General features: G+C 40.3%; 1 protein-coding gene across 5 annotated transcripts in view; it reads right to left on the bottom strand.

Moving 5' to 3' along the window:
* The window catches only part of NECTIN1 (nectin cell adhesion molecule 1), a 325802-nt gene that overhangs the window by 25868 nt on the left and 274631 nt on the right, over positions 1-25303 (bottom strand). For 2 of the 5 annotated variants that reach the window (XM_075190577.1, XM_075190579.1), the window contains one exon: positions 1078-1258. The exons of the other annotated variants lie outside the window; for them this stretch is intronic. In XM_075190577.1, coding sequence (XP_075046678.1) covers positions 1118-1258 — 141 coding nt within the window. In that variant the 3' untranslated portion in view covers positions 1078-1117. The remainder of the gene's footprint in view (positions 1-1077; positions 1259-25303) is intronic. 5 annotated transcript variants of the gene reach the window in all.

Raw genomic sequence — 25303 nt, forward strand, 5'->3', positions numbered from 1 at the left:
AATCATAAACTATTATCTCCTGCACATGTTGAAACATTATCAGTATATATGATTTTAGTATTGTGCTACAATATACTCTATAACAGGCATGTCCAAGTGAGTACCAAAGACCGTGGTCGCAACACACTTTCTTGCCAAAAAAGCAGGTGAATTGCGTTACCCGCACTTCTTCTTTCAAACATTTATTATATAGCGCAGGGGGGAGACAGAGTGGCATTACAACTGATGCCTTGGTGGCACAAAGGACCCCTTTACTTAGCAACAAGCAAGTTTGAGTGGGGACCAGTGAATCTATACCACCAGTACAGACCTTGGGAGAATCACCCATCTCTTTCTTTCTGTCTTTCCGGTGTAGACCCTTATACTGCCCCTTATTGTCCTTTCTGATGGAGGCCTTGAAAAGAACTATATAACACAGTTTACCTCCATATGGTTTCAGAATTTGCAAACAAATATCCACTAAATAAAAACTTTATCACAAAAAGATTAAGGGGTATATTTACTAAACTGCGGGCTTTAAAATATGGAGGTCTTGCCTATAGCAACCAATCAGATTCTAGTTATCATTTATTTAATGCATTCTACATAACAATTGGTTGCTATAGGCAACATCTCCACTTTGTCAAACCCATACTTTAGTAAATATACCCCTAAATCTAGTGCCATCCATTCTGTTACATTGTAACCTTTAAAATCTAGAATTTATTGAAGTGTCATGTGAATTGTCATTTTTAACTACAAATAGGTACAAGAGCATTCAAGCTGAATTTTTAGATTAATCTACTGATCTACTTCATTCAATTAGCAATGAAAAGGTGTTCCGAATGTTTATATAACATCCACTTTCATGATAATAAATGATTACACAAATGCCTCTAATGGTATATAATAGGACTAAGTAAAAGCTATTGAAATACTGTTTGTGACATGCTAACAAAGACACATGCATGTAGGTTGGATCATGCAGGAAATAACCAAAAGGTGTGGGAGTATAACTGGAAATGGGTAGGAGAGATGTGGCATCACAGTGATGGAATGATTAATACGAATTCATAAGGAGCAGTGGGAGCAGAGTACCTTGATGCCAGGCTGAGGGAAAAGGCCTAGGTTGCATGCTTTAGCGTAAGTGAGGCTGGATAGTTGCATACTCGACAAGATCTCCGCTGGCATGGATGGAGCTCCCAGTGGCGGGAGGTGACACCAGGGCAGAAGTGTCCAGCTCAGCATAGTGGACATATAGGTCCGTTTGACCAGAACTCTGCAGATCAGAGCACCAGAAAGTGAGACAGAGAGTGGCAGAGTAAGGATCAGTTGATAGGAGAAGGGAAAGGGTGGGAAGGAATTGCTACAAGGCAGGTAAAAATATATACAAGGGATAAGGATAAAGTGACAAAGGAAGAACAAAATAATACAAAACAGAAAAAAAGAAATACAGTACAAATAATATAATAAAATATATTTTTCGACAGCTAGTTTAATAAGAGTGAGACCTAAACACACAGCCAACTTGTTTGTTCTTGTCTGGCAGCTCTTCTTAGACTCAGCATTCTGCAATTTTTTCAAAGACAAAGTCACAATACACTTGTCTAAACCTGAATGAAACTTGCATGAAAACCTGGTAAACCTGTTATCTACTATATCCCAATCACAATAAAAAAGCATCACAGTTACTTACCACTTTATTTCTGTTATCATATTTCATATAAAACATAGAGACCTTATTAAGCTCACATACATATACATCAATTACGCCTTGCTTAAATTGTTGTAAATCATGTGGAACTATGATCATTTGTCCACTTTAATGATCCTGTTAATGTGACATTCATTAGAATGTTTTACATATTAAAGCAACAAATACTTTAAATATACATACATTTTCATGTAAACTGTATTTATCCAAGACTTAAAAAAAATTATACATTCATAATATACTTCATAATTATTGTAATAAATTCTATGGTCATGGTAATGTGTGTGCTTTAGTCTATATCTCAATCTAAAAAAGTGCAGCTGCTACATGAGTTACATGGGATGTACAATTAACTTGCAGAAATATGGCAGCATGCAGTGTATAATTTCTAAATGCTTTATTAAATAAACAGAGCTGTTCTGATTGCAATGAAATGTACAGTAATCACAATACAGTTCACCCTCTACACAAATATTGGGCCTTTAAAATTATTAATATTTTTACTGCTTCCCAACTGGTTCCCTAGGGAAAAACATACTAGCAAGAGAACACAGAAGAGGGAGGCATCTTTCTCTTTTTTACATTGGTAAAGTCATCATCATCAATTTATATAGCGCAACTAATTCTGCAGCGCTGTACAGAGAACTCACTCACATCAGTCCCTGTCCCATTGGAGCTTACAGTCTAAATTCCCTAAAATACACACACAGACAGGGACAGACAGACACACACACACACACACACTAGGGTCAATTTGTTAGCAGCTAATTAACCTACCAGTATGTTTTGGGAGTATGGGAGGAAACTGAAGCACCCGGAGGAAACCCATGGAGAACATACAAACTCCTCACAGATAAGGCCAAGGTTGGGAATTGAACTCATGACCCCAGTGCTGTAAGGTGGAAGTGCTAACCACTACACCACCGTGCTGCCCAATAGTCACCTATTACTTTTATTTATAAGGCACCACACAGGGTCTACAGGGTCGTATATAAGGGTTTGACAAACAGCAAAATCACAAAATGACATGAGTAAATACAACCAAAAATTTTCATAATTACAATCCACAAAATTACACTAGGGAAGATGGACCTGCTTGTGAGATTTTACATTCTAGAGGGGAGGGGTAGACACAAAGAAGGTGACAATGAGTGGGGCGTCTGAGGTGGTGGTTGCAGAAGAAGGGGACTTAAGATACAATTTGTTTTTAATGTAGTTAAATTAATTTTAGGGTGATTGATCACTTTAAGTAAGTTAATTATCTCTTTCTTTTATTTGCAAATAAGAATAGTTTGGATGTTTCTGATGTAAGGTCATGAAGGTTTTGCATTATTCAGATTACTTTAATTTATTGGTTTGTTCACTCCCTTTTATTTATTTATTTGTTTATTTATTAAAACTCCCTACTGTGTTTTTAGCCATGTATGTATATCACCAGCTAGAATTATTTATTTTCACTGCAGTGGTTACAAAATAAAGTTGCTTTTTAGATAAAATTGTTTCAAATTCAAATACAGTGTCGTTTTCTACCTTCAAAATACTTTAAAGCTGCACTGCCACCGAAGTGGCCAAAGATTTAAGTTTAGGAATTTAAATGGCTGTGGAGGAGGGAGGACCAATCAGAACCTGTCATATCTGTGATTGATTGGTCCTCCTGCTCAAACCGTCCATACACAGCATCACACAGCCCCAGGTTTTGTGTTTGTAAAATAACTTTTTATTGGAAGAATAAACCTACACCATACACGTATGTCATACAAAACTATGCCAAAGCAGTGGGTGGATAAACTCTGATAAAACAGCAATGCATTTCAGACATGTAACATACACTTAAGACAGTATAAATTAAAGTACAGACTTAAATTTGGAATGAGTGGCTGGCCCTTAACCTCATTAAACTGCAGAAGGCTGCCAAAATGGTTACATAGAAACAAAAACGCCAAAGCCATCTTAACAGCATTACAGGACTCCGGACAAAGCAGTGCACTGGGGTCCTACCTACACAATCACTCACAGGAATAAAAATGTAAATTATTGATAAAATGAAGCTTATATTTATTGGTGCCTCCAACAAAAACAGTGTTACTACTAGCAGGGGGAGGCAACTAACATGGACTGTTGAAAATATTACAAAAACTTTATTACAGCTTTCTGGCTTCAGAAAATTCTGTGTGTTGTGTTAGTGTATAGGAGTGCTTCGCTCCGTCTCCCTGTTGCTAGGTCCCCTGTAATCCACGGCGAGGATTGGGGTATGAAGTGGGACATGACTCCAATGTCCGTGATGTTTTACTGCGCAATCGCGGCGACCCGATACTCGGAAGTACGGCTTTGCCACTTCCAGTTAGACACTGCAGAGAGCGGACGCACTAATTAGTAGCTGTGTACCACGTCCTCAAAAGTCCCCTACAAGCTATGAGGAAGTGACCAGAGGCTCCTTATACATAATAGGAGAGTCTGTCTACCCACAGCATAAACTGCACAGCTGTGCAGAATACTAAAGAGACCTGTAACTGCAACTGCATATCTGTATAATAGTGCATTACCAGCCAGCATCTATAGATCTACAAGAGTGTATAAGCATATCCATACTGCATGTATCCTGTTATTGCCTGAACTGCAACTGTCCCTCAAAGTATACCAACTGTGAGTACCTGCATATATATTAATCTGTTATTCAACGCTCAATAAAGAGCAACTTTTAAATTACAAAAGTGTTGTGGCTTAACATCCACATTAACACCGCTGATACCTTTAATAACATCAGAAGTAATAACCAACATGTTGATTTTGTCTTGTTTGTTTACAATTAGTATGTGTACCTTGTTTTCGTCAAGGTCAAACATTTTAATTAAGAGGGTTTGAAGGTCCTGAATAAATCGCCCGGAATAATATACTGAAAAGATGATGAGTCTATTGTGCACCTATGCTTGTGGGGCCCCAGGCAACTGGCCAGCATGCCCATGCGTTAAGACGGCTCTGATTAACACATAGATGTAAGTCACGGAGTAACCTCCATGTTAAGGCTGAGATTGATATCAGGTAACACAGAAATAATTACAAACAGAAAGGGAAACAGAAGGGAAGAGAGGAGGAATAAGGGTGGAATGGGAGGGGAAGGGTATACACAGCCCCAGTTTTAACCTGGGCTGTGAAGCTAACCTCGGAGCACCAGTAAAAATGACTGCATGGGACAGCACCTGGGGCTCTGGGGAGTGGAAGGACTACGGAATGCAGCTTTAAAGTGGACCTCTCACGTATATGCCGTGGAGACATCCATTTTGTAGACTGAACTAAGTTTTATGAAAATATAGCCTAATTCACAAGGAGAATTTTCAAGTATTACTACAGTGCTGTCACTGATTTCTAGTAAACTGATGGTTCAGCCACAAAATGGATGTCTCCTCCGCTGTATCTAGGCTACAGTTTCACTCAGGGCCGGATTAAGGGGGGGGCACAGGGGGCATGTGCCCCGGGCCCCCCTCTCTCAGGGGGCCCCCCGGGACCAGCTGTGGCTCTTTTTGCTGCCCCCAAATGTCAGTCTACAAGGGGCAGCACAGGGTTCCGTTTTTAAGTGCTCTCTTGGCACTATAAGCACAAGCATGCTTTTGCTTTTTTTTTTTTTGAGTGTTCTAGGCTTCCTTAGCTGCCGTGTAGATGACAGTGTGAGGAGGAGCAGAGAAGATCTGCCCTGCCTGTCTGTGGGGGATAAGGTAAGTTAAGATCTGCTGTGTGTGTGTGTGTGTGACTTTCTGTGTGTGTGACTGTGTGTGTGTTTGTGTTTGTGTGACTGTGTGAGACTTTCTGTGTGTGTGTGACTGTGTCTGTGTGTGTTTCAGCCAGAGGAGGAGGCAATTATGAAAATGAAGGGGATAATTGTGGACAAGGAGAGGGGGTGATTTATGGACAAGGAGAGGGGGTGATTTATGGACAAGGAAGGGGTGATTTATGGACAAGGAGGGGGTGATTTATGGACAAGGAAGGGGTGATTTATGGACAAGGAGGGGGTGATTTATGGACAAGGAGGGGGTGATTTATGGACAAGGAGGGGGTGATTTATGGACAAGGAGAAGGGGTGATTTATAGACAAGGAGAGGGGGTGATTTATAGACAAGGAGAGGGGGTGATTTATGGACAAGGAAGGGGTGATTTATGGACAAGGAGGGGGTGATTTATGGACAAGGAGGGGGTGATTTATGGACAAGGAGGGAATGATTTATGGACAAGGAGAAGGGGTGATTTATGGACAAGGAGAGGGGGTGATTATGGACAAGGAGGGGGTGAATATACAAATAGAGGGGGTTGCAGAGTGACAACCCAGGAAGGGAAACCAACGCTGATGAGAAGGGGGTTGAAGATGCTAAGTAGGTGGGGAATGAGGAGTGAGAGGGAAGATAGAGAATTAAGATGAAGAGGATTGAGGAGTGGGATGTTGGGGATATAAATGGAGAACAGAGAAGTACGATGTGCTCAGACCTAGATTGTCTATTTATTGTGGACCCTCTCTCCATGCCCCAGGGAGGTAGCTTTTCTAAAAGTGGGCATTATGGTAAAAATTACAAAATTATGGCATAATGTACAAAATGTAATATGCCTCCATGCTAGCTCTGTTGCCTTGCAACAAATCAGTCCTGCTAGTGCTTAGCTGGACTAGGCTGTTAGGGATAACCAATATATACTTACATATAGTAAGGTTATTTTGTTAATTATTTGTGGAGTGATTGTGAGGTATTTAATGTGTGCTTGAGTTTGGGGAGGAGTGCTATTTATTAAATGTGAATATGAATTATAAAATGTTGGCAATGGTTTTGAAAAATAGGTTTATTTATTACATGTAAACTCTATTCATTTATACCAGGCTGTTTGGTGGGGAGGGAAATAAGTTTATTAAATGTGTACGCTATTAATTTAATGTCGGGGCTGCTTGGGGAAAATAGTTCTATTATTAAAAGTGAATAGTATTAATTTAATTCCAAATTTGGGGCTGGTTGCAGGGAGGGAGGCCTAATTATTAAAGGGGGTGCTATTGATTTATTAACAGGACTCTTTGGGGACTCCTAAACTTTATGTACCTGTTTTTGATTCAAAATAGGGCCCCGACATCCCAGAATCTACACAAACGGCAACTGAGCTTAAGACACCAGCAGCCACAGGTGGTGAAAGCGACAACAGCAGGTAGGGGAGACCAGGACCATCTTCCAACTGTTCTCAATATGGTGGGACTGTCCAGAATTTGGGTGACTGTCTCACTTAGTCAGGATTTGGTCTGACTACAAGGATAGTTGGGAGATATGTCCTACTTCACACTGTTATGCTTGTAAAGGGAGAGTTGTGTGCATCTAACAGTAGTGCACATAGCATTGCCTGTTTATTTGTTTAAAATTAATATCATATTCGACAATATGGGGCCCCCCTGTCTTAAGTGCCCCGGGCCCCCCAAAACCTTAATCCAGCTCTGGTTTCACTACTGGGTTTGTTTGTACATGTCCTCCTGCAAATATTATTAATTATATAGCTTTATATTTCTAGTTTCCTTCTGTGACTATCAGCTCAACTTTTCAGAATTGTTCTTTTTTGTTACCTTTGGAAAAAAGACATAGTTGCTCTAGGAATGCAACTGTTTCAGATATTGAACTAGAGATGTTCACTGACCCCTGTGTTCTGATTTTGGTTTTGGCTTTGGATCTGCATTAACTTCGTGTTTTGGTTTTGGTTTTGGCAAAACCACCCTTGCGTGTTTTGGTCTTGGATCCCGATTTTTTTTTTCTAAAATCCCTATTTTTTGGCTAAAATCATATACTTTTACTATTTTTTCTCCCTACATTATTATTAACGTCAATAACACTAATTTCAAGTAATTTGCAGTCAATTTTCACCACCTCACAGTTCACAATATTATACACTTTCAAACAAAGACTGCAGATTTAGAAGACCAAGCCTGCCAGACCTATTATTTGTATTTCAGCAATGACAATTAGCAATGGAGCAATGGAGCTCTCCTGAATGTCACTGGAGACTTTGAAGAACACTGATACCATCTCCTCTTTCTTTTCTACCTATGGCGCTGCCCAACTGCACTAGAGACTGCCAAGAATTGTGCTACCCCTTCTGTGTCCCTCTGTGAAATGGCGCTGGATCGCCGTGGAGCGCGGTACTTAGAGAATCGAAAGCTCATACGATCCGAGATCCGACGACGTAACAATTAAGTTTTGCCTCATTTTCAATTACGAGGATGTGCGAAAGTACCTACTCGGATCTGTTAAGTTCGGGTGTGTTCAATTCTCGGAGAACCGAGCCTGAGCATCTCTATATTGAACTGCTCTGCAAACTGACCAATCCACATTTCACTTTATTATTTACCCTTTCAGTGTACTCCAAGAGACAGGAAATGTATGGTGAATGTGACACCTCATTGGATCAGTGGTCATTAAACCAGGTGCTGCACTTAATACACATCTCCTCCTATGGGGAGAACATTACAACAGAGGGCTCTTCAGACCCTCCGGCAATATAGCTGATAGTAGTAAATATTTTTTTAAAAAATACACACAAACATGAGCCCCAAACCTCCCCCACAAACACATTAACCATAGTGCTGCCAGCCTAGGTTCTAGCGAAATCGGAGGAACAGAAAGCGTGGGGTCATCCGATTTTACTAGAACCCGCAGCATGGGTTACCCCTGCCATAATAACAACCAGCCCCAGGCTGGTTAGTATGGGGCTGGATTCCCTAGGGTTATACAGCCCTGTGCTGAAAGCACTAGGACTGTTCCCACTCCCCTGGGCCCATTAAGTGTTGTTGCACTACGGGTCCCAGCAAGCCCAGACTGTTATTAACAATTTTGACATGCTGGTACTTGTAGTACTACAAGCACCAACATACCCATGGCTGCAAAGGCATGCTACTGGGGAACCAAAAGTGGCAGCATGCCCTGACACCCAGGGCCCTCTGGGAGTAGTGCACCAAGACAAAATTTAAATAAACCACATACCTCATTTCCAAAATAATTTTATTGGACAAAAATAAAACCCCCCAGTAATACTCACCAAATTCCTGGTTCTTCATCTGTAATGATTCCAATGGTTCGTGGTTGTCCCCACAAAAAATACCTAGTAAAATTATTCCAATTTTCTGTGGCTGTACCTTAAAAAAATACCTAATCAAAATATTCCAATGGTCTGTAGTTGTCCGAAAAATAAATACCTATTAAAATTATTCCAATGATCTGTGGTTGTCCCTCCAAAAATACCTAATAAAATTATTCCAATGGTTCATGGTTGTCATTATTTTGACATTATAGTCTATCTTACATGTATACACATGTTCAGTGTTATCTAGTGGCATGCATATGTGTAGTTTTTAAAATCGGTGGTAGTCATAATTCCTACGACGAAAATGCCAACACCAACAACAGTGACACAAAAATGCAGACACATGTAATACTGACAACTAAGAAATACCTAACATTAGAAACAGTTACACGCAAGATATCCTGACACAATAAATACATATATGTAAGAAATGCCAACACACATAAAATGCCAACAGTGTGATTGCTGACACCGAAAATTCAGACAGTCACACTGCCGCCATTAAAAGGGCAATGCAAGCAGGGCCGGCAGCTATACAGCCGCAGGACCCGCCGGCTGTATACTGTAAAAATCAGATAAATAATAACAAAATGAAAGCGTGTGGTCCCACCCTATAAACACTATTAACCCTAGCGCTGCCACGCTACTCCTACTGGTTGCGGCAAAATCGGGGGAGGGGAAATGCATAGATTCCCCCCAATTTCACCGCAACCAGCACTAGGCAAACCAGCTGGGGAGGGCAGCGCTATAGCAGGGGGACACGTGGCAGGGGTCCCCCTGCCATAATAACAAACCATCCCCAAGTTGTTCAGCACTGGGCTGTATTCTCCAGGGAATGGGGTCCGCAAAAAAATGTACCTCTACAACCTTTATCAAGCACTTACCTCATATTTGAAAAAAATTAAATAAATAAATCACACAAAACATTATAGTTACTGGGCATTCTAGTCTTTGATTATAAAGAAACAAGACGAAATGTGATGAGAATAAAAGTGCCAAAATAGGATCAGTATAGGGTGAAAAAATGCAATGCTGCAAAGGGGTTAATTAACTTTTTAAAGTTATGTCTGGTTTCTGAAAGAGATTTGTCAAGTGTTAAAGATTCCTGGAATTTATTATTTCAGCCTCTCCTGTTCTAAGTTGCTGGATAGTAGACTGATATTGAGTAGATTTAGTACAAGATAAAGTAATATGATAATATGATAAATAATTAGTTGTCTGCCCAGTTAAAATATAAATATAACGTATATACTCGAGTATAAGCCGACCCGAATATAAGCAGAGGCACCTAATTTTACCACAAAAAACTGGGAAAACTTATTGACCCGAGTATAAGCCGAGGGGGGGGCTTTTTCAGCATAAAAAATGTGCTGAAAAACTCGGCTTATACACAAGTATATACGGTAATATTTTAAGTATGGGTAAAATTTAAATAAATGCCATCCTAGCATATCTGATTTACATTATGACCAAATACTACATTTGTCTTGTAGAGTTAAAAACCTGAGGAGTACTTAGATCAAGCTTCAGTTTTTCAAACCCGTAATTTAAAATGCATATTTCTGTGTGGTTTTAAATCAGCGCAATTTACCAAAATAAAAACTGCACATCAAGATGCATTTTTTCAAGCCAGCAGATCGTGAACTGCCGTGCCAGTTTTGTGACTTGGAATCTATGCAAACTACATAGATAACTGCACAAAAAGACACAATATTTAGATGTGGCTATCATTGGCACGACTTGGAAAATCACTTGCATCCAGATCACTGATGTGACATCATCATAAACATGTACACTTTATCATCATCAATCATCATCATCATCAACATTTATTTATATAGCGCCAGCAAATTCCGTAGAGCTTTACAATTGGGAACAAACATTGATAAGACAATACTGGGTAATACATACAGAGAGGTAAGAGAACCCTGCTCGCAAGCTTACAATCTATAGGACAATGGGAGTTAGAAACACAAGGGCATGTGCTGCATTATATTGCACAATGGACCAGCTAGAACGCAAAGGTAAAAGTACTGAGAGGGATGTGTGTGTTGCAATGTTGGTCAGAGGGTTGTTGTATTGCGTTAGCTGTGTAGAGGATGGTAATAGGGTAATCTAGGGAAATTAAGATGGTGGTTGCGGAATATCATAACCTTGTCTGAAGAGGTGGGTTTTCAATGAACGCTTGAAGGTTTGAAGACTAGAGGAAAGCCTTATTGTACGTGGGAGGGAATTCCACAAAGTGGGTGCAGCACGGAAAAAATCCTGTAACCGAGAATGGGAGGATGTGATGAGAGTGGAGGAGAGACGCAGATCTTGTGCAGAACGGAGGTGTCGAGTAGGGAGGTATTTTGACACCAGTGAGGAGATGTTTGTCGGTGCATTTTTGTTGATGGCCTTGTTATATTGGATTCGTTGAAATACAGAAAGCCAATGTAGAGACTGACAGAGTGACTCAGCAGAAGAAAAACGGTTAGTAAGGAAAATCAATCTAGCCGCTACGTGCAAAATAGATTGTAGGGGTTCAAGTCTGACTTTGGGAAGACCAGTAAGGAGGGAATTGCAATAGTCGATGCGGGAGATGATGAGTGCATGAATTTAATTTGCTTTCCTCTTTCTTTATATATCATCATAAACATAAAGGGCCTGAGTCATTGAGAAAGGTAAAGCATAAAAAAGGGGTTACTTTGCACCTGGGCAAAACCATGTTGCATTGGAGGGGGACGGGGGGTAAATTTAAAATGTGGTGATAGATTTATATTTGGGGTAGGGCATGTTCTAGATCAACTTTAAATTTCAGTGTAAAAATAAAACTATCAAGTATTTGTGTGCTAGATGAAAAAACAGCCAGTATTTATCTTATGTGCAAAATAATACATTAACTTGCACACCTTGCATTGTAACATGGTTTGTCCCGGAGAACATTTACTCCTTTTTTTGCCTTACTTTCCTTAATGACTCAGGCCCAAAAACTTGAAATGGGACACACAAAGATAGTCCTTCTAAAAGTCTGTGGGCTGGAGTCATTAAGGCACGCATACTGAGCGCAGCTGGCATTTGTTTTAAACTGCACGTAACTCGGCTCTGCATACTCCAAAGTCAAAAAGGAACGTATCAAGATACGTGTGGTGATGACTACGGTGATGACTATGGTGTAGGTTTACTCTGCTCTACTAGATCAGACCCTGCAGGACACAAACAATGTGGAATATAAAATTTTAAAAGATGGCATAGAGAAAAAAAAAATATTTATTAATGTCACATGTCAATATTATAGTCATTTATAATTATAAATGGATTTTTTTTTTTAAAAATGTTTATGTGTTTTTCCTGAAAAACATTTATTATGGTGTATTTAATGTCTACTGTACATAACAGCCATTTTACAGTTTACCCTGATAACAAACACATGTTATAGCATGCATAGGATACTGACATAATTAGGACTTTGGACTTAGACTAGACCTCTAGCTGGAGCAAGAGATATGGCACAAGTACATTATCTGCCATTACAGCCACTAACTTCTGTGGCTTGTTCAGGTTGGTTTTTCAGTGGCTTTTTAGATATGTGTCCTTCTTTAGGGTTCTGCCGGGGACCCCTATGATTCAGTGCTTACTCCTTAGCAATAGAAAATGTGCTGCATTATATTTCTCTCCATGTTTTATTTTTTTTATTACCCAACACCGTCCGCCCAGGGGTGTAGGAAGAGCCCTAGCGCTTTCAGCAAGAGTCCCAGTGTCCGTAAAGGGAGGGCCTCCACTCCCTAGGAAATTCAGCCCCGTGGTGGCTAAGCCTAGTGCTGGTTTTCGTAAAATCGCTTCTTTCTCCCTGATTTTGCGATTACCAGCACTAGGCTAGTAGCACAAGGTTTAAAAGTGTTTGGAGGGGGGACGCATTTTTTTTTTTAATTGTATATTTAAAACTTTAGAGAGCCTGTAATGCCGCCAGGCCTGCAGGCTGCTACAGGAGCCTGCAGCGTTCTGTGTAGTAGAGCAGGGAGGAGGCTTAAAATACACCGGTAGTCAATTACAGGTGTAAGCAGAGCCTATTTGCAGCCAGAAAGGCCCTACATGTAAAATAGCTGGATATTGGTGCAGCATGTCCTATTGTCTTGTGTTCACTCTGAGCACCTGTGTGAATTTTTGGCACTTTTGCCATAAGGTTCAATGAACTGTGTAGGCTGTGCTTATTGAGATGTACCAAGCAGTACAACTTAGGGGGAGGCTAATTATTTAATTGGTGGAGTTTGGGGAGAATGAGGTCTATTTATTAAATGTGAATTAATTACAGTGATGGTTGGGGGAAATAGGTATATGTATTAAATGTTATTAATTTATTTCCACAATGGGGGGTCTCTACTGTAATTTGGGTGGGAGGTAGGCTGTTAATTTAATGGTGGACTGTGAATGCTATTAATTTATTTGTGGGGTGACGATGAGGCTATTTCTTATTTAATTCTGGGGCCTATTAATTTAAGGTGAGATGAATGGACCTTTAATTTTATGCTGTGATGGATTGGGGCCATTAATTGAATGTGTTGCTGAGTTTGGGGGAGGAGGGCTATTATATTAAATGTGAATATGAATTATTTAATCCCAGGGTTGCTTGTGGGAAATAGTTATATTTATTAAATATAAATTGTATTAATTTATTGCTGGGGCTATTTGAAGGAAGGCAAATAGGTTTATTTATTAAATGGTAATACTATTAATTTAATGTTGGTTCTGGTTGGATGGAAATATATATATTTTTTATATGTATATACTATTAATTTAATGTCAGGGCTGGTTGCAGGGAGATAGATCTATTTATCAAATATGAATACTATTATTTTAATGTTGGGACTGGAGGGAGGCCTAATTATTAAACGTGTGTGGTATTGATTTAATGCCAGGGCTGGTTGGAGTTTTATAACTTTTGTGTACCAATTATTTTTTCCAAATTGGGCAAACAACATTCCAGGATCCAGACAAGCAGCGACTTATCTAAAGACACCAGCAGCCACAGGTAATGAAAGCGACAAGAACAGAGAGGGCAGGATAGTCTGTCAATTGTAATGAATATAGTGAGGCAGTCCCGAATTTGGGTGACTGTCTCACTTAGACAGGACTTGGTCCGATTGTAAGAACAGTTGGGAGGTATGTCCCGCTTCACACTGTACTGTTCGTGAAGGCCGAGCTGTGTGCACCTAGCAGTAGTGCAGCCAGGCCCGGCGCTCCCATTAGGCAACCTTAGGCAGTTGCCTAGGGCGCCGGGACCTGCAGGGCGCCGCTGACTAGATTTTCTAATCTAGTCAGCGGTGTTTGGGACAGCGGCGGAATGGCGCCTGCTGTGTCTGCTTTTTTTTTTCCAAAGGATGCGCCCGGGTCACGCCGCACTCACACATGATCACTGACGTCAGTCAGTGATCATGTGATATTAGCCCTCTTCGGCGGCGCCTCCAGTCCTTCCTGGTCCCGAGAAATGCTGTCTCCGCCCCCCATGTTCTCACACTGTCTGACAGACAGTGTGAGTAAAGTTATTTCCCAGAGCCCCCTCCCCTCCCAGCATGCACCACTCTGCTCCACTCCCCTCCTCTGTGATTGTGGAAACCGAGGAGCGTTTTGGCAGCCTTTGGAGAGGACAGAAGAAGTGTGAGGAGCCCCCTGCATCTGCTGACAAGAGAAAAAATGTAAGTAAATAGAATGTTATTTTTATTTTTACATTATTATTGTTTTTTTATTTGTAAAAAGGTGTGCACAAAGACCAATAAGGAAGAGGTGTGTTAAAAAAAATAAAAATGGGGGGTTGGATTATTATTTGGCATCTCATGTTCTTTATTTGATTGTAAAACTATGGTGGAGTGGCACCTCATGCTCTATATTTGATTTTCAATTGTCAAATATAGAGCATGAGGTGCTAAATAATATTTTTTCTCACGCAGAGTTTGCAATCAAATATAGAGTATGATGTGGCAAATAATCATTTTTCTATGGTATAAAAGGACTATTTGCCACCGCATGCTCTATATTTGATTTGCAAGCTTTGCGGGGGAAAATGACTATTATTTGGCACCTCATGTTCTATATTTGACAATTGCAAATCAAATATAGTGCATGAGGTGCCAATAAAATAATCATTTTCTCCACCATAGTTTGCATATCAAATATAGAGCATGAGGTGCCAAATAGTCCTTTTATACCATAGAAAAATGACTATTTGCCACGTCATACTCTATATTTGATTTGCAAACTATGCGTGAGAAAAATGACTATTATTTGGCACCTCATGCTCTATATTTGATATGCAAACTATGTTGTAGAAAAATGTACATTATGTCAACAAGCTATATTAAATCAATTACTGCTGTTACTTCCCAAAGGGTAGAAGTGGAGCTTGGACAGTGTTGAAAGCATCAGTGCATCTGGACTGCATCCTTGCCAGCCAGGAGAAGGTAATGGTTGTTTTTTTTATTTTACACTCTTTCTTGAACCAAAGTGATCACTGATTGGCTGTGGGCTGAGACCCTCACCAATCAGAATATTGTTTGTTTGCTGTAGGTGGTTACTGAGACACCTTGAGTGTGTGATAATACGGGCCCATTGCGGTCCACAAAGTGTTCACACATACTTATTTATATATTGTTTTGTTTTTCAAAATGTAAAAATTTTCTAATTTTTTTTTGTGTGTGACAACCTCACGGGGGGGCGGTAGGCTGAAACCTTGCCTAGGGCGCCTACAGACCTTGCACCGGCCCTGAGTGCAGGAAGTCTCTTGATAGTGTTTGTGGAGCATATGACAAACCTTTGTCTGAGAATTGTAAATGGACTTTCCATGCAGACTGTATTCTGCAGCCCAAAAGACCAGCTGTTCAGTGTCCTGAACAGTTTGCAGAATTTATTTCTGGAATGATGAGAGCAATTAAGGACACGTTTGTTACAAAGTTGGATTTATATTTAATGCAAGGGTTTAAAAGAGCAAGACCACAGAAAAGTGTGAAACTGGAGAATGTTGGGTTTTCTCAGTGATCCCAAACGGTCATATGACAGCCAGGGGAAATGGGAGAAGATACCAGCTTGTTTATCCCTGAACTTGTGAGTGTACTCCTCAAACATATAAATAGAACTTTAGGGATTGAGGATACACCAGCTCCTTCCTCTCTCGGAGATTCCAATTCTGAGGATCATCAGCATGAAGGCAGAGTGTTCTAAGTGCACAGGCTTATTTCAGATGTCATTAATAAGGAATGGGAACAGCCAAACAGATATCAGTATAATCACAAAAGACTAGGGGGTAAATGTTTCAAGCTACTATCTTCTGGCGGGTTTGAAAAGTGGAGATGTTGCCTATAGCAACCAATCAGATCCTAGCTATCAGATGTTTAAATTCTTGTCCAGAAGTTTGAACTTTCCCAAGTAAGTTTAATGATGACAACTCAGAACAGCCAGTCATCTATGGTTTGCAATAGCTTAGGAAGTGTTCAAAGAATAACCTTGGATTCTGACACTGAGGTCAGTTTTACTGTACTAGGGACCAGCTCTGCATCCAAATCCAGGCATCCTCTTTTTAATGGAGCAGAGATAGAGAGATGCAAATATTGTCTCTGACAAGGCCATTGAAGTTCTTTTCAAGTTAGAAAGCTAGAATACAGACTCATCATCTATTTATTATATACTAAATGAGATTCATTCTATAGTGCAAGTCCAAAATTAGGATCCTGCTTCTGCTACGCAAATTCAAGATTTTATTTGCAATGGCTTTATCATGGGCATTGCTCTCACCACACTAAAAGTTCCTGTATTTGTGCTTAGTGTTTTTCTGGACACTAGATTAGGGTATGAGGATTTTTTTACAAGCAATAAAAAAAATGTATATGTGAGTTAAACCTTTTGTGGCATCTGTTACAGCTACCAGATATTATCATAAGCTTGCAGAACTATCAGCAGAGGTCTTCACCTAATTCAGCCGCCTTTCCCGTAGAGCTAGATATGCTTATAGGTAGTTAGATGTCCCCAGGTCTTAAACTCAATCTAGTGCAAGCTTATGAATAATGCCGCAGCATGGGAATAAGAGGCTAAACAGCAGGCAATGTGGTCAGGAATAAGCCAGGGTCAAAGTGCAGGAGCAATCCGCAAAGTCGGGTTCAGGCAAAGATCAGGGCCGGCAGCAAACAAGGGTATCCGAGTCACAAGCAAAGGTCAGGGTCACGAGCAAATAATCAGAAGTTCAGGAACACAAGCCAAAAGTCATACACAGAAAACAATCCAGTAATAAGCACAGTATAAAGGAGCAGGTCAGCAGCCAGGAACTGAATGCTATAACCAGCAGGGAGGCTAAGCCCTCCCTGCCTTATATACTATGATGGTGCAATCAGGAAAGAGAAGTCACAGGGCTGAAAATCAGCCCCAGGAGACTGTTAATTAATTACTCTTTTGGGGCTGGTACTGGGTATAACATTACCCAGGAACATGTATACAATAATGTATTAGCCAGTTTTCATTAATGGCAGGGCTTCAGCTGGAATTAAAAATGTCCCTGCACATTCCCCTAATAAGGGGCACAAACAAGATTATATCATTTTATATCTGCACACGCGCCCTGGCTGCTAGATCATGCCGGTACGCGGCATTATTAGGAAAGAGCACCCCAACCGTTTTCCTGGCAATGGTCGGGACGGAAGAGAAAATGACGTCCCAGTGTCATGCTAACGGCCAGGACAGAGCGGAGAAAGGAGTTGAGAGTTGTGACGGCTAGGGGCACCGCAGCGGCTCCTGACATAATGTTTTCCTAGACATGTTTATGTCCAGTCCCTTTGAGCCTACACTTAAGGTATTGTTTCTGATAGCAATCACATCTGTCAGATGAAAGGGGGAATTACATGCCCTTCTGGGTACGTAGGACAGCTCTCTGCTAAACAGCAGAGTGGTCATCAGTTCAAACCTTAACCAAACATTATCTTCTTGACATGGCCTCTTCTGCTGATGCCCATTTGGAAGAAAAAGTGCTCACCTTCTTTTTCATGTATTGCTTGGGTATGTCCCATTTGTTATGGCTGCCATGGAGTTCATAAGGGAATTAGAGAATCATTACAAATTAATTTGATTTACTTGAATTACTCCAGCAGCCCAATGTTCCCACCTGTGTTTTCTGTTTACATTTTTCAGGACACTAATGGAAGAAGGAGTCACACACATTCCTTCTGGGGATATTTCTTTTTCCTGTGTCTACTCAGCTTACTAGGGAGTTAACCCATTAGTTATGGCTGCCATGGAGTACCTTAAGGAAATTAACTCAACACTAACAATTCTCTCATTTTCCTGTGAAACCTTCCTCCCCCCACCCCTTCATGCAAACCAGTGAATAAAGCATAATTATTGGAAGTTTCAATTTTGGGTGGAATATCTGGAATTGTTCCCCACCCTCTGGTCCAGCAGTAACAAGATTTGGTGGGTCCCCAGATATTTTGCAGGCACCAAGCACCACTGTTCAGGCTCCTGCTGGCATTTTTTTCAGACAGGCAGTATAGAGATGGCAGGAAAAAGCAGAGCAGATATCTTGTTTTTGAAACAGATAGGAATTCTTATGTGCTTAGCCCGCATTCAGTGTGTGATTTTGAGTTGCACGTAAGTGCATTTGTGTGATGCAAAGATGCATTTTGGTGCAGAACTGATGTCCTATGCATGCACACAATTTGGGTCCATATTTATAAATACAACTATTTCCCACTTGAAACCTTTTACACTTGGAGAGGAGGTTCAGGGAGTTAACATGTAAGTGCAGTGCAATAAGGGAGTGGAGGCACAAGTTAAGAGCATCACTTTGAGATATATTTTAAGTTACACGGATCTTGAAATATGTTATCTATGAGACATATAAATTTTCACCTCTAAAAAGAAAGTGAAAGTTTTGGAGTTCATAATGACTTTGCTCTGGATGCATTTATATGCTAGACTCAAGTTTGCACACATCTTAAGACGTGTGCCACTCAAAATAAAAATGTAGAAACACAATAGTGCATATGCGTCTTTGCTAATACTCAAATATGGCATCAACTCTGTCTAAATCAAGATCTTATAGTACAACAACTCGGTCTGCCCAGTTCCTCTCTTTAAAGAGCAAAACTATGTACCAGGACCTTAACATGGTAAGCCATGGACCTACCCATGTAAATGGGTGCAACCATGCAAAAATAGGTGTATGACTTCACAAAGCAGCATATGCACATTAAGGCCTCAATTTTACAGTTTCACAAATTACCCTTAAAGTGTCTGGTATTGTAATCTTAAAATTAAAGTCCCATACGCTCTTTTGAGTCTTTATGTCTTTCCCCTTTGTTTAATTAATAACAGAGTTTAAATAGCTTCCATGTAACTTAATTATTAGTATCTATTTAATTCACATACAGTATCTCTGCATATCGCATGGGGGAGAATCTATAATCCCCTTGAGTGTTATATACATTCCTTTTACAACGGGTTGTGTATGACAGTTTCATTTTGTCGACATGTTTAAGATGTTGATATAGTGACTGTCAACAGTAATAATGTTGACAGTCACAATGCTGACATTCAAAGGGCAAAGCCAGCAGCAGCCGGCGGACCGGCACAAAATAGTTAATATAGAAAAAACCAAACACAAACTTGTAATGCATTACAACCACCAGGTCATATGCTGTGGGTTCCCCTGCTATAGTGCCACCAGCCCTGGCTGGCACAGTCTAATGCTGGCTCTAGTAAAATCAGGGGGACCCCACGCTTTTTGTTCCACCGATTTTGCTAGTATCAGCCTAGGCTGGCAGCACGAGGGTTAATCTGTTCGGGGAGGGAGGCAGGCTGTTTTTTTTTATTATTTATTTATTTACAGTATTGTGCCAACAGGTCCACAGCTGTATTGTGCATGTGGACCCTCCGACAACACTACGGATAATGTGTTTGTGTTCATGTGTGGGGGGTGAGTTAATGTTTATCTGCTTTGCTTATTTTATATTAACTAGGACTAGATAGGAAACATATTAAAGCACCAATAATACAGAGGTATATAAACATAATATTCAGTGTGACCTATGTAATATTGAGTAGTGTGAGATGCCTAATAGGAGACCATGTTTAACGTATATGTAAATAGCTATGTCAGAGATCAGTTCCTTAATAACAATTGAAACAGAAAAGCAGCGGTATACAGTAGAATCAGTCATGCATTCATCTCAATATCATATTTGTCAGCTGTCACACTGATAATACATGTCACTCAGTACCATGAAAGAGAGATTACACACTGACAAATACTGATACTAATAGCCTTCAGTTGACAAAGGAAAACAAATGCAATGTTTGACTCAAACTCAGTTACAACGGCAGTGATAAATATTTAATTTTGCACTAGATTTTACAATATATTTCTAGTCTATAACACTATTTCTATTATGATTATTAGTTCAGAGAAACAACTTTAGAATATAATGGGCAGATTTGTTAGCTCTTTTGTCATTTAACCCTGTCTATAACAAAAAAAATCATCATGCAGAGATTTGAAAATGAGAAATGTAGATCTCAAGTAATCAATTTAATTATAGAACATAGAGCAGATCTAGAACATCATGTACATTGTTGCCCTTATTTACAGTTAAATGAACCAGTACCAATACTATAGCACTTGGTGCATTTGATAGCATCTAATAGAAAAACTAATAGATATACTAAATAATTTTCATTAAAATAAAACCACACTCAAACCACTTATTTATATTTTTATTATATGCCAAAATCCATATGAAATCTTATTGAAGTAGTCCATAAGGAAATAAAGTAAAAAATCCATGAAAACAAACACAGTTTGCTCCTAACGATGAGAGTAAATGAAGCGGTCAATGCTGTCTCTCAGAGTGGCTTGCACTTATTGACCCCTGCAAGTTATTTGAGTTCATTCATTCTTGTCACAGCTCTGCTAAAAGCTGCATTTGTCTCACATGGTAATCCTAATGGACAAGTTCAGGATTTAGGCATATAATAAAAGGTAAACAAGGGGTTTCATCGCTATTTATTTATATAGCAGCACTAATTTTGCAGCGCTGTACAGAGAACATCAGTTCCTGCCCCATTGGAGCTTATACTCTAAATTCCCTAACACACAAAACACACATACAGACAGAGAGAGAGACTAGGGTCAATTTGATAGCAGCCAATCACCCTACTAGTATGTTTTTAACGTGTGGCAGGAAACCGGAGTAGCCGGAGGAAATCCACACAAACACGGGGAGAACATAAAAACTTCACACAGATAAAGCCATGGTTTGGAATCAAACTTATGAACCCAGTGCTTTGAAGTCAGTGCCGCATTAACCCGAGGTCTAACTGGGCTATAGCCCAGGGGCCTCGGGCATCCAGGGGGCCCTTCAAAGTCCTCAGCAGCATTATTGATCGGTCCGGAGGCGGGGCGCCCCCAGCCTGATCAATGCTGCTGAGCACTGTCAGTGCAGTCATCCGTCCCCGGCGCTCAGTAATCTACTTACTGAGGAGATCTCACGAGATCTCCTCAGTAAGGAGCTTACAGCGCGCCACGGAAGGAGGACTGCACTGACAGGTAAGCGCTTGGGCGGGCCTCAAGGGGGGCTGCGGGCTGCTCACATTTGGGCCCTCACGTCGGAATGGAGGCCCCCTTAGCCCAGGGGCCTCCATTCCCTTAATCCGGCCCTGTGTGAAGTGGACGTGCTCTTCACTAAGCCATCGTGCTGCCCATTTTTTATTTTAATTAGTGTGGTGTCTGTGTGTTTTTTATTTAAATATTGTGTTGAATTAAGACCGGGGCACTATCTGTGGGGAGATTGTATTGCATACAGCACCACCGCGGACGCTTCTTTGACAGCTCCGCGGCTGCTGTATAGCACAGTGCCGCTAAGTGGGGGCACTTCTTTAGCAGATTGGAGGGGTTTCTGGAGACCCAGAAACCCCCCTTACATCACCTCTGTATTGTATGTCCTTCCCGTATTTGGATGGGTTTTCCGTTTTTCTCCCATAGTCCAAAAACATACATATAAAATTCAAAAATTGCTCTATTCAGATGTTAATGATGCAGCTGATTATTGGAAGGAAATGTTCATCCCAAACGTATAGAATTATAGTAAACAAAGACAAAAAACAGTGCTTTGACTACACCAAAAAAGTTAATGAAATTCAAATATTAAAAATATTATTATTATAAAGGAACTGTGAATCACTGTTTTTAAGATCAACTCATCCAATTATTATCTGCTTATGTAATGAACAATAAATAAAAACACTGTAAAACAGATGTTTCTAAAACCAAACGAAAAATACTATAAGTTACTGTAAAGTACTTATCAGCAATTACTATCACATAGTATTAGGATACAGATATCTATTCATGCCAGAAAAGGAAAATAAATACTCACTATATGTAAACCCATCGTCATCAATCACTCTAAAGGAAGTCACACATGAATAATAAGTTGTAATAAACGTTTTTGTGCAACTCTAAAAATTCTGAGTATAGAAACAAACTGAGGCCTCAAAAAATACGTGTAGCAAAATATCTAGTAATAGGATTAGAGATGCTCAGGCTCAGTTCCTCAAGAACCAAACACACCCGAACTTAGGGGATCCGAGTACCGAGCCGGCACGGTACTTTCGCGCGCCCTCGGAACTGAAAACGAGGCAAAACGTCATCGTTACGTCGTCGGATCTTGGATCTCGCGATTGTTGGATTCCATTTTAAGGTCCAACATAATGGTGGGTGGAAGAAAGGGCGAGCCAAAGGACAATTCCATCTTGCACCATTTTACTTTTCTGCCACTGCTATGTGTCAATGTGTCCTAGATGTGCTAGGAACTGCTATGTGTTTGTGTCATTGCTTTGTCGCTTACCATCCAGCCAGGTCACTGCAGTATTTGTCCGAAAGTGTATGAAAATAATATTGTGATCTGTGTTTAATTAGTCTGTTCTAATGAATATATCAATCATGTTTCTGTTCTGCTTTTATTTAACATAATTAAGTCATAACTATAGTACACATTTTTCTCAAGTAAGACTATTTTTTTTCCTGAAGTATGTATACTGCTGGTGAAAAACTGGGGAGAAAAAGGTATTGCAACAGCTCTGTCAAATACGATACTCAGGGATATTATCTCACTAGTTAAAAGTCTGTTAAAATGATGGAAAAAAATAAGAATAAGATCATGTAGCACCCTTTTTTGGTAACTGATAAATTCCATGTATCATTTATTCCATGAATGTGGAATCAAGTGCCAGCCCAAAAAAAAAGAAGTTCTTAACATAATTAATATTTCATAAATATTTCTTTATACGGTACAATTTTGGCGTAAATTTTCTCAGAGTATTTTGCCAATTTCCCCAGTTCCATTACACCAATAATTTCGATTTGGACATCGGCAGATTGCCGTACTCTGGATATTGCCACATAAAGTTGACCATGACTAAAAACAGGATCGGGTAAATATAGAGGCGGAACTAGCGAGCTGTGGGCCCCGATGCAGGGAGGCAGGGAGGAGGAAACCGGGGCCTTCGACCCTCTACATCTGCCATGCAGCCAATTATCTCCATGGGCCCTGGTGCATGGCACCTGCCGCACCAATGGTAGTTCAGATCCTGCAGTATAAGTCCAATGGTACTGCTATATATCTAAGTTCACTGATCCTGCAGTATAAGTCCATTGGTACTGCTATATAACTAAGTTCACTGATCCTGCAGTATAAGTCCATTGGTACTGCTATATAACTAAGTTCACTGATCCTGCAGTATAACTCCATTGGTACTGCCATATAACTAAGTTCACTGATCCTGCAATATAAGTCCAGTGGTACTGCTATATAACTAAGTTCACTGATCCTGCAGTATAAGTCCATTGGTACTGCTATATAACTAAGTTTACTGATCCTGCAGTATAAGTCCAGTGGTACTGCTATATAACTAAGTTCACCAATCCTGCAGTATAAGTCCATTGGTACTGCTATATAACTAAGTTCACTGATCCTGCAGTATAAGTCCATTGGTACTGCTATATAACTAAGTTCACTGATCCTGCAGTATAAGTCTAGTGGTACTGCTATATAACTAAGTTCACTGATCCTGCAGTATAAGTCCATTGGTACTGCTATATAACTAAGTTTACTGATCCTGCAGTATAAGTCCAGTGGTACTGCTATATAACTAAGTTCACTGATCCTGCAGTATAAGTCCATTGGTACTGCTATATAACTAAGTTCACCAATCCTGCAGTATAAGTCCAGTGGTACTGCTGTATAACTAAGTTCACTGATCCTGCAGTATAAGTCCAATGGTACTGCTATATATCTAAGTTCACTGATCCTGCAGTATAAGTCCATTGGTACTGCTATATAACTAAGTTCACTGATCCTGCAGTATAAGTCCATTGGTACTGCTATATAACTAAGTTCACTGATCCTGCAGTATAAGTCCATTGGTACTGCCATATAACTAAGTTCACTGATCCTGCAATATAAGTCCAGTGGTACTGCTATATAACTAAGTTCACTGATCCTGCAGTATAAGTCCAGTGGTACTGCTATATAACTAAGTTCACTGATCCTGCAGTATAAGTCCAGTGGTACTGTCCTGTGCCACATATAATTTTTAAAGCCTTTGCTGGGTGTGTGTGGTTTAGGGGTACGCTCTCTTGTGCTGCATATAATGGAGGACAAAAATTTGAGGATAAAGTAGGGAAAGATCAAGAACCACTTCCTACTAATGCTGAAGCTGCTGCTACTAGTCATGACATAGACGATGAAATGGCATCAAGGTCGTCTGCCAAGGCCGATGCCCAATGTGATAGTAGAGGGCATGTAAAATCCAAAAAGCCAAAGCTCACTAAAATGATCAAAAAAAAGAAATTAAAATCATCGGAGGAGAAATGTAAACTTGCCAATATGCCATTTACGACACGAGTGGCAAGGAACGGCTAAGGCCCTGGCCCGTGTTCATGACTAGTGGTTCAGCTTCACACAACGATCTAAGCCCTCCTCCTGCCCCCCTCTAAAAAATTTAAGAGAGTTAAGCTGTCATCAAAAACACAGCAAACAACTCTGCCTTCTAAAGACATGGCATCACAAATCCCCAAGGAGAGTCCAAGGGTGTTGGTGGTTGCGAAGCCTGACCTTCCCATCACTCTACGGGAAGAGGTGGCTCCTTCCACCATTTGCAGCACGCCCTCTGCATATGCTGGAAGGATCACCCACAGTGCAGTTACAGATTTGGATAATGAAGGTGTCAATGTTGTACACCGGGAGGAGGATATTGATGTAGCTGGCACTGAGGAGGAAACTGACGAGGAGGATGCTGATGTGGTTTTGTTAAATGAGGCACCAGGGGGGGAAACAGTTGTTGTCCATGGGATGTAAAAGCCCATCGTCATGCCTGGCCATAAAACCAATAAATCCACCTCTTCGGTTTGCAATTATTTCTATCCCAATCTGGACAACAAATGTATTGCCATATGTACCTTATGTAAGCAGGGGTAAGGATCTTGGCCACCTAGTGACATCCTCCCTT

The sequence above is a fragment of the Mixophyes fleayi genome, chromosome 11, assembly GCF_038048845.1.
Source record: "Mixophyes fleayi isolate aMixFle1 chromosome 11, aMixFle1.hap1, whole genome shotgun sequence".
NCBI lineage: Eukaryota > Metazoa > Chordata > Amphibia > Anura > Limnodynastidae > Mixophyes > Mixophyes fleayi.